The 15,310-nt window shown below is 45.2% G+C and overlaps 1 protein-coding gene and 1 pseudogene across 1 annotated transcript; one reads left to right on the forward strand and one right to left on the reverse strand.

The window, feature by feature from the left end:
* The first annotated feature begins 4,404 nt into the window (after positions 1-4,404).
* On the forward strand, positions 4,405-14,871 carry LOC125525796 (protein PAF1 homolog). Its single transcript, XM_048690805.2, has 12 exons — positions 4,405-5,493; positions 6,131-6,199; positions 8,703-8,810; positions 8,895-9,075; positions 9,167-9,246; positions 9,354-9,473; positions 9,842-9,947; positions 10,457-10,543; positions 10,741-10,809; positions 10,906-10,977; positions 11,078-11,230; positions 14,325-14,871. The coding sequence occupies exons 1-12, from the start codon at positions 4,793-4,795 to the stop codon at positions 14,433-14,435; spliced, it is 1,857 nt and encodes a 618-aa protein (XP_048546762.1). The 5' UTR covers positions 4,405-4,792; the 3' UTR covers positions 14,436-14,871.
* LOC147959821 (uncharacterized) lies at positions 11,619-14,318 on the reverse strand (annotated as a pseudogene).
* Positions 14,872-15,310: the final 439 nt, after the last annotated feature.

A 15,310-nucleotide genomic window follows, 5' to 3' on the forward strand; every position in this document is an offset into this window, starting at 1 on the left:
GGCTTCACTGGAACGGCCAGAACTACGTTGTCATCTTAGAACCAGGTACGTACACACGACACGAGTGAGTGAGTCGATCGATCAAATGTAGCAGCATGGTACACTGTATAAATGTGAAGAAACTACCGACGAGCAACTAGTACACTATATAAATGTGAAGCAACTAAATCAGCAACACCAGGCAACTAATGGGATAAACACTAGAACCAAAGTTTCCCCCTTTTTTCCTGTGGTATATATATGCACCAAACAATAAACAAGTTTCTTTTTCTTTTTCATCTTATGTTCAATAGGTGAAATCAGATGAAACATGGACAGAGGTAAAGCAACAATTTGAAAGCGGTGCAGGGCGCAGCCTCACACTTATTTTGCATACAAAACTTGCCTGGAATTAGTATGAATTTTGCCTAAATTTCTTTTTGCCTCAAAAATATTTTTTTGCCTAAATTTCATGCTAAATTGTGCATTGGTTGGTTGTCAAGTTGTCTAAAACTATTAGAGTAAACATATTGACTGAAGTTACAACACAATTTGCATCATCATACCTTTGTAGGCAATTTATAGAAATAGCCGTGCAACTTAGAATCATAAGTACATGTGACGATCATTTTTTGCTGAGAATTCAGAGTGATTGTTTTCGTGTGGAAGTACTCGGTAATACTAAAAGGTTCACCATTTTTTGTGATCGACTCTATGTACCCTATGTTCTATTCACATATTGGATCAGATGGTGATCTGTTGAGATACAGGAGTGTTAATTTTTGGTGAAAAATAGTGTGTTTGAACCCTATAATGTTTCCACGTCACCTTTTTAATTTTCTCAAATTTAATTGTAGGTTGCTCACACCATCAATTAATCCAATTTTAATGTTTTTTACTGGAGGTATGTATCGTACAAGAGGGGGCATTGGGTTGAAAGTCATGATAAGCAATTTTAGAGATGATATTAGGCAACTTAACACTACTTCTTTTATCCAGGGCCCTCACCAACTTTAGAGAGGTGGGGCATCAGGTCGAGTCGTCTATAGAATAGAGGAGGTAAATCGACAATTTGTGTGGCGGCGGGGTTTCGTGGTTGGTGTGGTGGGCGGTGACGCCAAGGGTGGCGGCACATGTGTGAGGAAGAAGCATTTTTATTGGGATAAGTTGGGTACCTCAGCACAAACAACCCATGGAAAATATGGGTGAGAACCACTACTTGCGAGAGACACATGCGTGAATTGTCAGAGTTGTGGATAGGTGTTGCATGAGAGGGGGACAAGTGGTAAGTTGCTTGGGGTTGACAACTTCACACCACCTCTGTCCTATATGGAAAAAAGATAAGTAATTGTGTGGGGTGGTAAACTTTACAACATTTTCAAAGAAACCTTTCTGCTACGGAAGGCAACTTTAGTGGCCCATAAAAGCAACATTCTTTGTCTAATTCATGCTAGAAAATTTGTCTAACATTTTTCTCACTTTGCCTACCGTGGCGAGTAAGCAGTCTACCAGTGGATGCTCAATTGCCCACTATTGTCTCTAAGAGTTGCCCATTATCGATACTCAGTTGTCTTTCATTGCTAATTTTTAGTATTGTGTCTGACAAGTTGCTTTGACATTGCCTAGTTGCCTACGAATAACTCTCGCTTGCATGCCATTGTAATTAGTTGCCTACCAAAAGCATTGAGTTGATAAGTAGTCATGATAAGCAACCTGGAACAAGGTGCTTCATGTAGCACCAAAGTTGATAGGTAGTTATGGTAGGCAACTTAAAGATGGTGCTTGGCAATTGTATATTCATCATAGCCAACTCAAAAGGACATTGGGATGATAGATGACCATGATACACTATATAATCTGATAAGTAGTCATGATAAGCAACCTGGAACAAGGTGCTTCGTGTAGCACCAAAGTTGATAGGTAGTTATGGTAGGCAACTTAAAGATGATGCTAGGCAATTGTGTATTCATCATAGCCAACTCAAAATGACATTGGGACGATAGATGACCATGATACACTATATAATCTGATAAGTAGTCATGATAAGCAACCTGGAACAAGGTGCTTCATGTAGCACCAAAGTTGATAGGTAGTTATGGTAGGCAACTTAGAGATGATGCTAGGCAATTGTGTATTCATCACAACCAACTCAAAAGGACATTGGGATGATAGATGACCATGATACACTACATAATCGAAAGTTGCTTACTATAGTACAAAAGGTGCCTCTTCGAGGCACCAAAGTTGCTTGAGAAAAAAAGTTCGTTGAATGCAACTTCATAGGTGACACTAGGCAACTTGATGGTCATGACAACCAAGTTTCTATGAGCATTGAGTTGATAGGTAGTAATGATAGGCAACCTAAGCGAAAATTGCTTAATGTAGTACAAAAGTTGCCTCTTCATGGCACCAAAATTGCTTAAGAACAAAAGTTCTTCAAAAGCAACTTCATATGTGACGCTAGGCAACTTGACGGTCATGATAGCCAAATTTATAATAGTATTGAGTTGATAGGTAGTCATGATAGACAACCTAAGTGAAAGTTGCTTACTTTAGTACATAATTTGCCTCTTCGTGGCACGGAAGTTGCTCGAGAATAAAAAAGCTCATCAAAAGCAACTTAATATGTGATGATAGGCAATTTTATGGTCATGATATCCAACTTTTATAAGAGTATTGAGTTGACATGTAGTCATGATAGGTAACTGGCAACTAGGTGCTTCATGTAGCACCAAAGTTGATAGGTGTCCTGGTAGGAAACTTATAGGTAATTTTAGGCAATTTGTTAGTTATTATGGCCAACTCAAAAGAACATTTGGGATGATGAGTGATCAAGATGAATAGCCTAACTATAAGTTGATTACTATAGCACAAAAGTTGCCTCTATATGGACCAAAGTTGCCTGAAAAAGTTCGTCGAAACATACTCATATGCACCTGCATCACCTGCTAGGTAACTTCATGTACCGCCAACTTGATATGTGACCATGATACACAACCTAACTGAAAGTTGCCTTCCGTAGTATAAAAAGTTGCCTCTTCGTGGCACCAAAGTTGCCAAAGAAAAAAGTTTGTCAAAAGCAACTTCATAGGTGACGCTAGGCAACTTGACGGGCATGATAGCCAACTTTATAACACCATTGAGTTGATAGGTAGCATGATCGACAACTTAACAACAAGGTTTTTCATGTAGTATCAAAGTTGATAGGTAGTCATGGTAGGAACCTTACATGTGATGCTAGGCAACTTGGTAATCATCGTAACCAACTGAAAAGATCATCAGGATGATAGGGACCATGATACACAAGCCTAGCCGGAAGTTGCCTACTGTAGTACAAAAAGTCGCCTCTCCGTGACACCAAAGTTGCCTAAGAAAAAAAAGTTCACTGAAAGTAACTTCGTAGGTGACGCTAGGCAACTTGACGGACATAGTAGCTAACTTTATAACATCTTTCAGATTCATATGTAGTCCTGATAGACAACCTGACAACACGGTTTTTTCATCTAACATCAAAGTTGATAGGTATTCATGGTATGCAAGTTTGCAGCTTACATGTGATGCTAGGCAACTTGGTAGTTGTCGTAGCCAACTCGAAAGAACATCAGGATAATACATGACCATGATATGCAGCCTAACCGAAAGTTGCCTACTATAGTATAAAAAGTTGCCTCTGCGTGGCACCAAAGTTGCTTAAGAAAAAAAGTTCGTCGAAACATTCTCATATGGAATCTAGTTTCGAAGAGCTCGGCGTTGGAGACCTAAAGGTGAAAACGGATCTTAATTTCGATGCTTGATTCAAAAGTTATGACTTTTTGAAATTTTTAAACACACAAAATAATTGCACATGGGACAATATCTTTTCTTTCTTTAAATTGATTTTGCACCATATCATTTAGACAAAAGCTTACCTTTTTTGGTTGTGTGCTCAGGAACGCTAGGGAGCACATGTGTCCTTATTTTTTATTCATATTGGCGATTGGGCCTGGAGGCCTAAAAAAGGGCATGTACACCAAAACTTTCCCTGTGAGTGTTTTATGTAGAGAACCAAACCAATTTGCTTGCTCCACCACCCTATATATTATTGAGTATTAAATTAAAGAAAACAGAAATAAAAATCCTTAAATTTTGGGATATCAAACCTGGGTGCCTAATCTACTTCCGTGAAATTTCATGATTTTTTTTACCAGGAAACGTATTTTCTTACGGGTGAATATTTTCTTTATATATAGAGAAAACTATTTGGATGGATTTTAGGCGTGACTGTATTTTCTTCTCATGTATACATTTTTTGATATTTTTTCATGAAACTTCACACGGGGTAGATTGGGCACCTAGGTTTGTCATCCCTAAATTCCAGTTTTTTTTTAAATTTTTTCCTGATATTTCTTGAAAATATTCTTATAGGGGGGTTGAGCACCCAGGAGTCCCATCGATTGCATCGTTCGCGTTGTTCCTTCCTGTGTGAGGAGAAACGTGAGCCAGATAAGGAAAAACTTCAGCCAGATTGTAGCGAATTTAAACCAAAATCGTCCCCAAATTCAAGCAAAACACGAGGGAATTCATTTCAAACTCCGCGATCTTGGAATCAAAACCGTTCTTTGGATCCCTCTCGCGCTTCTGCGCAAGACTCCAATTCTTCACCACGCTCTCGCCTGTCTCCTCCGCTCCGAATTCGACACACAGCGCTGTGATCTTCGGGTAGATCTAGTGGGGCCCCGGAGCTGCCCCCGCGGCTCTAGAAGCATAGCGGAGGCGGCGGCGGCGGGAGAGGTAGCTGCGACAGTGGGGTTGGTGTGTTGCTGGGGGGCGCGCGATGGCGTACCGGCCGTACCCGCCGCCTCAGGGGGCCTTCCCGCCGCAGGCCCGGCCTGTCAACCCGTACGGGCAGCCGCCGCCGCCGCAGGCAGGGTACGGCCAGATGCCACCGCCACCGTTTCACGCGCCGCCGCCGCCCCCGCCCGGACCGCCCCCGCCACACCAGCCTCAGTACAACTTCGGCCACGTGCCCCCGCAGCAGCAGCAACAGCCGCCGCCGCCGCCGCCCCAGATGTATTACCAGCCCCCACCGCCGCCGTATGGCGGGAACAACAATCAAGCGCCCCCTCCACCACCACCAATGTCTCCTCCCCCTTCGGCACCGCCACCACCTCCTGCCCAGCCACCCCCACGGGTGGCTCCGCCGCCACCAAAGGAGCAGCAGGCCAAGGCGGCACTGCCAAGAGTGGAGATGGAGGAGCAGCGGCGAGCAAGGAAGAAGCGCGAGTATGAGAAGCAGAAGGTGGAAGACCGGAAGCAGCAGCAGATGATGCGCCAGTCGCAGGCCACCATTCTGCAGAAGACACAGCAGGTGCGTGCCGCGCAACAGCAGCAGCAGCCACAGCCTCAGAGCCGGCACCTCCAGCCATCAGGCGGGACTCGGGTGGCGACAACTGTGTCTCGCCCAGCCTCCGCACCAAACACTGAGAGGTTTGAGAATCGGCTCAAGAAGCCGACAACGTTCCTCTGCAAGCACAGGTGAGTATAGGAAAATTTGGACTTTTGATCTATGCAAGTGCTAGTTGGAGGAAATTGGAGCCCTTTCAGTGTAAAATGTGTGCTTGAGTAAATTATTATGATTATCATGCACTTGGGTATTTTGGCTGGCAATCTGAGCAGTTGCCAAATGCTGTACTGCTGATTCAGGACAAGCGACAAACGGCCTGTTTGAATTTTGGTGCAACTGCAACGTCATTGGTGAAGTCAGTGGCGTTAGGATCAAAGATCGACCTTTCCTTTTTCTAGCTTTTGGGAATATGTTCTTTGTTAATACGTAAACTGTATCTTACTAATGATTCTTATGTTTTTGACATATATGCTGTTTTTGTATGTGCTTAGAGAAATGATCACATCTGTGTGATTCTAGAGTAGCATCAAAGGATTCACGAGCTATGATTTCCTGCACTACCTATTTCTTGTTATGAAACTAGAAAGATGAACCCTTTTGTGCAGTAGGCAGGCACACGGGTAGGCAAAATGGTTCTCAAAGCATAACTCCATTAATTGGCAGTTTCCTTTTGAAAAGTGTGTCTGCATGAATTTTTTTTGTCTCTGTGTCTTTCGGAACTAAACTACTGTATGACCCTGTTTTTTGCTTCTTCTCTTGTTAATGCAGGTTTAGGAATGAACTGCCAGACCCAAGTGCTCAATTGAAATGGCTGCCTCTGAATAAGGACAAGGACCGGTAGTTTTCTCCTCGTGTTTTGATCAGATTGCTCTGTTCTGTTGTTACTTATGTTTGATGCAGTGAAAACCATTTCAGTGTTGCTTATCTAGTTTTACTATATACATTACATTGCTAGTTCCAAATTTGTGATTTTTCCATTCACCTGCTATTATTTAGGTGTTAAATGAATTTCTAGCTCATTATTGTATAATGATCATTCTCTTTATCGAGACAACCTGTTTGAGCATATGGCAGGTCTAAGCTTGTATTTATACCTGCTGTCAGTCCCATAACATGCATTTACTTTTAGAAACAGTCCCAAATTTTCAGCCATTTGATCATATTTCAAGCACAAGTCTAAGAGACCCAACATATGATGTGCAGCAATAGATGGGGTATTCTTCACGTGAACAGTACCGGGAGGCACTATCTCATGCAAGGAGAGCAAACAGCTGCTCAGGTTTAAATTTGTTCTAGAGATATCCTTGATTGACATCCTTAGTCAAGATATGATATCCGAGTATGATCTCATTCTCATGCAAGGAGAGCAACTGGCCGCCACCCCTTTCCTTGACCCCCTCTCTCCCGATCCCCTCCCCCCCTGATCCGATCTAGGGCTTCGAGCCGCCGCCGCCGCCGGAGCTCCGCGGGGCAAAGCCCAGGTGGCGGATGATGGCGGTGGTGGGGCCTTCCTCCACCGCGACTCCGGGATGCAGTTGCGGTGGAGATCCGCGCGGGTGTCCTGGATGTGTGCGTCGTCCGGCGTTGGCGGCACAGCGGTGCGGGCCCCTCCGCCCTCGATGGCTCACCCATGCGGGGCCGGCTGTCCTGGGCGGTGGTGCGGCTCCGGTCGTACGGTTTCCCGGCGGTAGACGTTCACCCATGGGCGTGCTGGATGACGGAGGAGGTCGATGTGGTGGTCCAGCCAGGGATGGGCGCGAATTTGTCAGCGAAAGCTTGGTTCGGCCTCGGCCAGAACCGTCGGCGGCGGCGCCCGTGGGCGTCGTTACCTCGTTGGAGGCGTTGTGGAGCAATTCGTGTTCCCTGTGTGCCCCGGGGGAACCCCAGATTCGGGCTTTTCGGATCGGATGATGGCGAGGTTCCTGTGTCGTCACCCCCATGGGGGCATCATCTTTGGGGTTGTATACCGGCTGGAGGGATAAGTGTTTGGCTTGGTGGCTGGGCGCAGGTCTCCGTATGCTTCTCGTGCGGTGACCAAGGTGGAGCGGCGTGCCATCTACAGTATTGACGATGGCGAGTCTTGGTGGCAAGGTGCAGCGGGGTCTCGGCGCTGGATACCGTTTGATGGACGCGTGCAGGAGGCAGGCGCTGTTTGGCGTCGACGGCAGAAGGGTCTGACAAGATCAGTGCTTGATTGCTCTTGAAGATGAGACTGCGGAAGAAGGCGGTGACAACAGATTCTACAGCGTGTGCATGCAGTGCATGCTGAGGGTCTACTAGACCGGTGGTGCTCCCGGCTAGCCGGTGGGTGGCTTGGTGAGGTCACTGGATTTCTTGGTGTGCGTGGCGCGCAGTCAGGGCAAATCATCAATCTTGTAGGTAGGGACACCGTTTTCGCCAGGAAGGTGGCTTTGAGTTGATCTACGCATTTATTTGTAAGACCTTGTTGAATAATGCAATAAAGATGGCTGTATGCATCGCTCGTAGAGGCCGCGGGCAATCCTCCTTTTCGAAAGAAGAAAAATGTCAGTTGAATTTGTAGGAAGAAGATCTATTTGTACATGTGCTGCTGCATGCTTCATGGGAATGAAAAAATAAAATATACCAAGCTCCTTGCCCTCCCCTTTGGCCTGCCTCTATGGCGTCGTTGCCCTGCCCATGTCCAGGATCAACTAGCCAAAACCCACCATGTAACCTCCATGGCAAAAATGCATTTTTTACCATGTTGCTTTGTTCGCCTGATCCAATTATTTGTTGTACTTATGCATGATTAATAGATGAATTCAGAATTGTTTCACAGAAAATTATCCAAGTTCATTATATCTGGTTACTGAAACATAAAATTAAATACAAACATAATCATTGTTGTTAGTCATATCATCGTGTGTGAGTGAATGGTCTCTCCACTGTTGTTTTTACAAGACAGGTCCTGTGCCATTTCCATGATATTTGCAATACTCTGCTTTCTTATTACACTATTAGTTCTTGGTGTTTCTCTCAGTTGTAATTCATTCTGCATGTTCGACCGCATCTTCGACCGCGAGCAACCGTCAGTTCACACCTTAGTGAGTAGGATCAAAGCCGAAGCCAGGCTCTGGGCCACTGCTGGCGCTGCTGGCCTTAGAGTCGTGCTGCCCACCACATGGGATGTGCACTAGCATCTACTTTATGTCTGAAACCGCCTCCTAGGAGGATTGTAATTACAAACTCTCTCTTTTCAATGGAATGAAATGCATGGGTCCCCTGCGTTTTCTCGAAAAAAAAAGTTCATTCTGCATGCTGCGTTTTTTTTGGGGCAGCCATCCTTACTTATGTTTTTCTGTCTATTGCCTTTTCACAGATATACCAAGTACAGGATCTCATCATTGGAGAAAAATTATCTGCCTAAAATGATTGTCCCTGAGGATCTTGGGATACCTCTTGACCTACTTGATATGACTGTATACAAGTAAGAATTAAGCCAGCCATATATTTCTACCTTTCTGATGATTCTTTGTAGCATCCCTAACTTGAGTGCCAAACATGCATTTAGCCCTCCCGCTGCTCAGCTGCCCCTGGCTCCAGAAGATGAAGAGCTGCTGCGTGATGATGAAGTTCTCACCCCTGTTAAACCAGAAGGTATAAGGAAAAAGGAGAGGCCAACCGACAAAGGCATGTCTTGGCTGGTCAAAACACAGTACATTTCTCCACTTAGTACCGATGCAGCCAAAATGGTAATGCCAGCTGATTCTTCCATAAATATAGTTACATATATTGTGCTTGATTACTTCATATATACTAAAAATAGTAATTTGGCCATTCCAGTCGATCACTGAAAAGCAAGCAAAAGAAAGGCGAGAATCAAGGGAGGGTCGAGATAATGTCCTCGAAAATCTTAATGATAGGTATGCGTTTCCTTTTACTTGGTTTATTCTTTTGTTTCTGAAGGTTTGCCTGTTCTGCAAGCCTGGTGCAGCCAATGACATTATTTTTCTATGCGCGTATATATCAGACAGAAGCGAATAAAAGCCATTGCAGAGTCCTTCAAAGCCGCTAAATCGCGCCCTGTCCACCAGACTAAACGAGGGATGGAACCAGAGTTTGTTCTCCCTTTGGTACCCGATTTTGATAGGTATGACTTTTCAGATGACACTTTATTCTGTGTGTCTGTCATTATATTTTAGAAGACTTAGTTCTTCATTTTTGACATCTGATGTTTGTTGAGCACGGTCAGTTCATTGAAGTACGTTTTGTTGCCACTTCAGTTTCTTATCTATGTTACAAAAAAATTGTTTACTTCCCACCAGCTATAAAATTTCAGGTCAGTGTGTCCAAAATTTATTGTTGTTGAAAAAGTGATCTTCCCTTATAGTATATGCCATAATTTCTTCTGTTTTGCTATTCAAGGTACCACCTTGATTTTTGTGTTGCCTTGGGGTCCTATAAGCTGGTGGATGAATTTAAGTGATCTCAAATTTGCTTTTCTGTTGACCTCTATAGGTATAATGATCCATTTGTTATGGTGAATTTTGATGGAGATCCTACAGCTGATTCAGAGCAGTACAACAAGCTAGAGAGACCTGTACGTGATGAATGTGAATCCCAGGTGAGTCACATTTTTTTTCTTCTGCCTTGAGCTTTCTGATTTAGTTACTTATGTTAACATGCCCATAAGGATGTATTGTAGAAACAGATATTTTATATTGATTGCATGTTAATGTCAAATGCATATATTTCCAGATGTTATGTTAATACGTCACTGATGCTCTGCGTAGATATACCCTCGCATCTATACCAATACAAAAAGACCTGAAGGGGCAGATCCAAGCCATCTCAGCCATCAAATCATGAGATCTAGCAGTTCAAACTGCTCCAATGTTGATCACCAAACACGTTTAACACTCTAATTACTCACCACTGCCACTGGTTGTAGATACATTTAAACTCAACGTCATCTTATAAAATCAGCCACGCAATTGATATCCTGCCAATTATCAACGTGCAAGTGATATCTTACCTAACATCAATATGCAATTAATATCCTACTAAAATTAACGTGCATTGCACCTACACGTTTACCAAGTATATCTGAGGTTTTCCGTGTTATCATGATAGGCTCTGATGAAAAGTTTTCAAGTCAGTGGTTCAGACCCTGCAAAACAAGAGAAATTTCTGGCATATATGGCTCCAGCACCCCACGAGGTATCCATCCTTTTCTCAACTCTAGTACATCTTTATTTAAAATGTCACAGGTCATAGTTATATACTCCCTCTGTCCCAAAATATAAGAACGTTTTTGACACTAGTATAGTGTAAAAAACGTTCTTATATTTTGGGACGGAGGGAGTATATTTTTGGTATTATTATCATAATCTTATCACGACTATGGTTTTGTCTAGCTTGTCAAGGACTTGGATGATGAAAATGAAGACTTCCAGTACTCCTGGATTCGGGAATATCACTGGGAAGTATGTGGCATTTGCTAACGTGTCTGCGATTGTGTCTAACTTTTCGTTCTACTGGTGTAAAACTGCCTACATACCTTTTCTTGTTTCGTGATTCAGGTAAGGGGGGATGACAAACAAGATCCAACGACTTACCTTGTCTCATTTGATGATGATGATGCAAAATATTTGGTAACTTGCTCTGTGCATACTTTATTTATTCTGATTTTATTCTAATATGTGGCAGTTATTCATTGCACATTTGGGTGACACTTTATTGTCCATTGGGCAGCCTCTTCCTACCAAGTTAGTATTGCAGAAGAAGAAAGCTAAAGAGGGGAGATCTGGGGATGAAATCGAGCATTTTCCAGTGCCTTCTAGAATTATTGTGAGCAGGACAGCACATGGTGATCAGATGGAGCACGGAGAATCATCCAGCATGCATGTATGACTCATTTTTCCTTTATAACTGCTGGCATGAAAGTTTAATTTGCAGTGAACTACTATACTGCAGCTAGGTAGCATTTGTTTTCGAAACGGAGGCAAAAGATTTGCCTCATCGATTAATTAAGAAGGGAATTGCCCAGTTAATTAACGGAAAACCGGGCAAAAACCGATACAAACCAGCCACATGTGGACTACTCACAGAGCATGCAACCCCATAAGCACATGATCAGCTGACAACCATACCCAACACGTAACGACCACCAACCCCCACACTGGTACATCGCAAGGACACCCTGACGAGAGTAGCTCGACCGACCATGTGCACCACCAAACCCACGAAGACAAACCAGGCCATAAGGACAACCCAAGAAACTGATGACCATCCATCAAGCAGCTGCGGACGCCTTTCCTGTGGCGCCACTCTTCTTTCCTTTGCTCCTGAGAGCCTCCTCCACAATCGCCTTGCCAGATCCAGGGCTAGCCGCCTCCAAACGTTTGAGCAAGCTGTGAAGCTCTATCTAAAAGAGAATATCATCGACCTTGTCACGTACAGAAACCTGCCTAGCAGTCACGTGTGAGTGGGTGACCGCAGCATCGGAACCTCCATGGTCCACAGAGGCGAGTGGCTGGCTAGGCTCCAAAGGATCGGGCATCAACATGCCGATCGCCTCAATATCAGATGACAGAGCCTCAGAGTTAGGTGCCAACACACCTGTCTCAACAACCTCGCCACTCAGGCGCCACATGCCCAATGGCCATAAATGAGAGACCGACATAATCAACCAAGCCTCCACTGTCCACAACGGCGGGCGCTGGCCGCACTCTGACGGTGGTGGTGAGGGCGTCATGGACACCGCCAAGGACTCCAATGGGCCCAGCTCCATCGGTAGCATCATAGATGATTCCCTACAAAACTCGTGCAGCTCAGGCATAATCTGCAGAACTAGAGCCACGACCTCGATCACGACCGCACTTCCATAGATAGACGGCGTCGCATGTAGAGCACGAGGAGAAAAATCTCCAAAGAAGCATTCAACCTCATCAATGGGACCAATCTGGAGCTCAGGTAGCAAAGGCATAGCCGACACAACCTGAAGCTTGGCAAGAGCGCCGCGAAGCTCAGTGCGAAGCAGCTCAACCTCCTGAAGGATCTCCGTGCGCAGCAGGGCAAACTAGGACTCCAAAGAAGATACCGAGAAGGCGCTGACATTGGAATGCTTGCAACACCCAGATTGGGACCTTGGTGGCACCGACACACGTAGCGATGAGTGGCCCATGGCCTCAGCCCAACTCCTGGTCAGTGAAGGACAAGGTTGGGCAGACAAGGAGCGGCTCTGCTGGCAAGGAGCACGAGTGACCGGAGAGCCAGCGCGAGCGATCGGAGAGCGATCACAAGCAACCGGAGAGCAAGCACGACATAACCTCTCCTGATGACCAGGACGACGATAGCGAATGCATCTGAATGGCTCACGACATGCACTAACTTGGTGGCCACGCCCGAGGCAACGGAAGCACCTTCCTCGAGCCCACCGCTTGAAGGCGAGGCTACGCTCGAGAACTTTCGTCGACGGCTTGGGGGGAGCACCCCGGCCGGAACAGCACCCCCGACCCACATGCTCCCAGCCCGCCTCAGCTTCAAGAGCGACAGCGACAGCAGAGAGGTCGTTGCATGCCGACGCTGAAGATGGACCGAGCAGAGGAGACTCCAACTTCTCTGGCGTCTTCTCGTCATCGCACCCACCATCGTTTCCTCCAGCTTCGCCGGAATCAGCGACTACGAGGGCGGTCGGTGCTGCCGCACAGGAGGCCGGCGTTGTAGGCGGCAACATCGTCTGGGAAGAAGCAGGTGCCGGGGAGATCATTGCCAGTGGAGACTACACACTGCTAGGTGGCGGTGGCTGCTGGGACGCGAGTATCTGCGCGGTCTTGACACTGTCCTTCTGAGAAGTTGCATCGAGGGTGCAGATCGCTGAAGGGGGCTGGGCGCGGTCCACCGAGGGGGGACTGCGCCAAGGGCGCCGTCAGCGGGTCGGAGGACGCTTCTGGCAGCAGGAGCATCTCGGGCCTCTGTGGAGGGGGCTGAATCACCAGGCCGGTGGAGGTGCCAGCAGGAGCGCCGCCGTGGAGGCCGTCCCCGGCTTCGGGCGGCCCGGGCAGGAGGACATCACGCCTCCATTCTCCGGCCTATACCTCCTAGCAGGAGGATGCCGGAGCACAACCGACAACGGAGCCACATAACTGGCGCCTAGCACAAACAGAGTTCCGGCCGCCGACGCGGACGCGGACGCGGTCACAGGCCGGCGAGGAGACATAGCGCCGAGCCGAGCTTCACATGGAGAAGAGAGAGGGCGAGGAGGGATTCCGGATCTGGCCTTGGCAGTTGCAGAGCTGGCCGGAGGAGAGAGATCAAGGCGCCGCCGCTGGGGCGCTCACCCGACGTTGGTTCGGTCGCGGGAGCCCACCTGTGAAGAAAATTGAAAAATGTTTTAGTAAGTATTAGGTACTCAGGATCCTAGGTAGCATTTCCATTCTTCAGTTTTTTGTCTATTTAATACTCCCTCTGATCCAAAATATAAGGTGTATTATTTTTTTCCAAAAGTCAAACATTTCTACGTTTGACCAAGATTACAGAAAAAATTATCAACATCTACGTTACCACATAAATACAGCAACAAAAACAACAAAGCCTTTAGTCCCAAATAAGTTGGGGTAGGCTAGAGCTGAAACCCATAAGATCTCGCAACCAACTCCACATGGATAGCACGGTGCCTAATAAATAGAATTTGAAAATATATTATATGATGAATTTAATGATAGATAATTTTTCTCAATAAACTTGGTCAAATGTAGATATGTTTGACTTTTACAAAAATCAATACACCTTATATTTTTGACCGAGGGAGTATATTTGTAGGTGGTTCATCTTCTCACCAAGCCATATATAAAGCTACTGGGTTTCTTGCTATCAGTTCACCTATTCTCGCTCTTGGGATTGTTCACCTTTTTATTATCCCCAACTCTTCCCATGTTGGAGCATAAATTGATCTTTATGCATTACCATTACCTTGAACTAAAGGATTTCTCCTCTGTAGGGGAATTTAAAGCGACAAAGATCTTCTGTTGATGATGATCTTGATGAACATCCGAGGCATTCTCGTGTAGAAGATATGGGGCAGTATAGTGAAGAAGACTATTCTGATTGATCAATTAGATATGGAAGGATCGTCATTTTCTTGCACCATCGAATTTCATGAGCACATATGAATCTTTGAAGATCTCATATGCATTTGCTTTGGTACCTCCATAAGTAGCAATAGGGTGCAGGGTTGATGAAAGAACATGCTTGAGTACATTCGGGCAATAGCAGATTTTGAAGTGCAGAGTGGGCAAAGCAAGGCAGAGTGTAACTGGACCTTAAGACTGGTCTCAGAAGTGATGATAGGAGGTCTCATCATCATGTAAAAAAAGTCTCTGTGGTCTTGGGAGTGATTCTCCACTGCTGTTTTGATGATATAGGCAACTGTTATTCCCATTTGATTGTGTAAGTACAACAATTTATTTATGTGAGGATACTAGACAGTTGTGCTATCGTAACTGTTTCTTTTCTGGTGGAAATGATAATCAACATAGCGAAGGTCATGTATTTGTGCTACCAGGAATGTTAAGGTGCACTTACTGAAGACCAAGAGTAGCATTGCAAGAAGAGTAAACTGTGTTTTCAGTTTCTTTTTTGCATGTTGTAACTGTGGTGTCCATAGAAAAACTTGTTTTGGGGGTATTTTTCTGCCTTTCAAAAAACATTGTTTATTTTTGCAATGATTCCTTGACTTGAGAGGAATCGTATGAAGTATTGAGGTAGATGGAAGTGCAAATATCAAACAATAGGTATATTATTGAGATAATGTAGACACCCATTTACCTGCTTGTTGTGACTATTTTGATTCAAGTGGTATCAGCAGTACCTCTTGAGGTGATCTTCAAGTGTTCTCAACTGTTGCTTGGAATGCTGCCTTTGAGTTGCCATTGGAGATTGGAAAGATCCTTTGATCATCAACTTCATGTTGCCAGCTGGCTCAGA

This window comes from Triticum urartu, chromosome 7A (assembly GCF_056163025.1).
Source record: "Triticum urartu cultivar PI428250 chromosome 7A, HENAU_Tu73, whole genome shotgun sequence".
NCBI lineage: Eukaryota > Viridiplantae > Streptophyta > Magnoliopsida > Poales > Poaceae > Triticum > Triticum urartu.

Coding starts and splice junctions, on each gene's coding strand:
- LOC125525796 (XM_048690805.2), top strand. CDS start 4,793: ATGGCGTACCGGCCGTACCCGCCGCCTCAGGGGGCCTTCCCGCCGCAG. Junction 10,544..10,740: donor TGGCTCCAGCACCCCACGAG/GTATCCATCCTT, acceptor GGTTTTGTCTAG/CTTGTCAAGGACTTGGATGA. Junction 10,810..10,905: donor TTCGGGAATATCACTGGGAA/GTATGTGGCATT, acceptor TTCGTGATTCAG/GTAAGGGGGGATGACAAACA.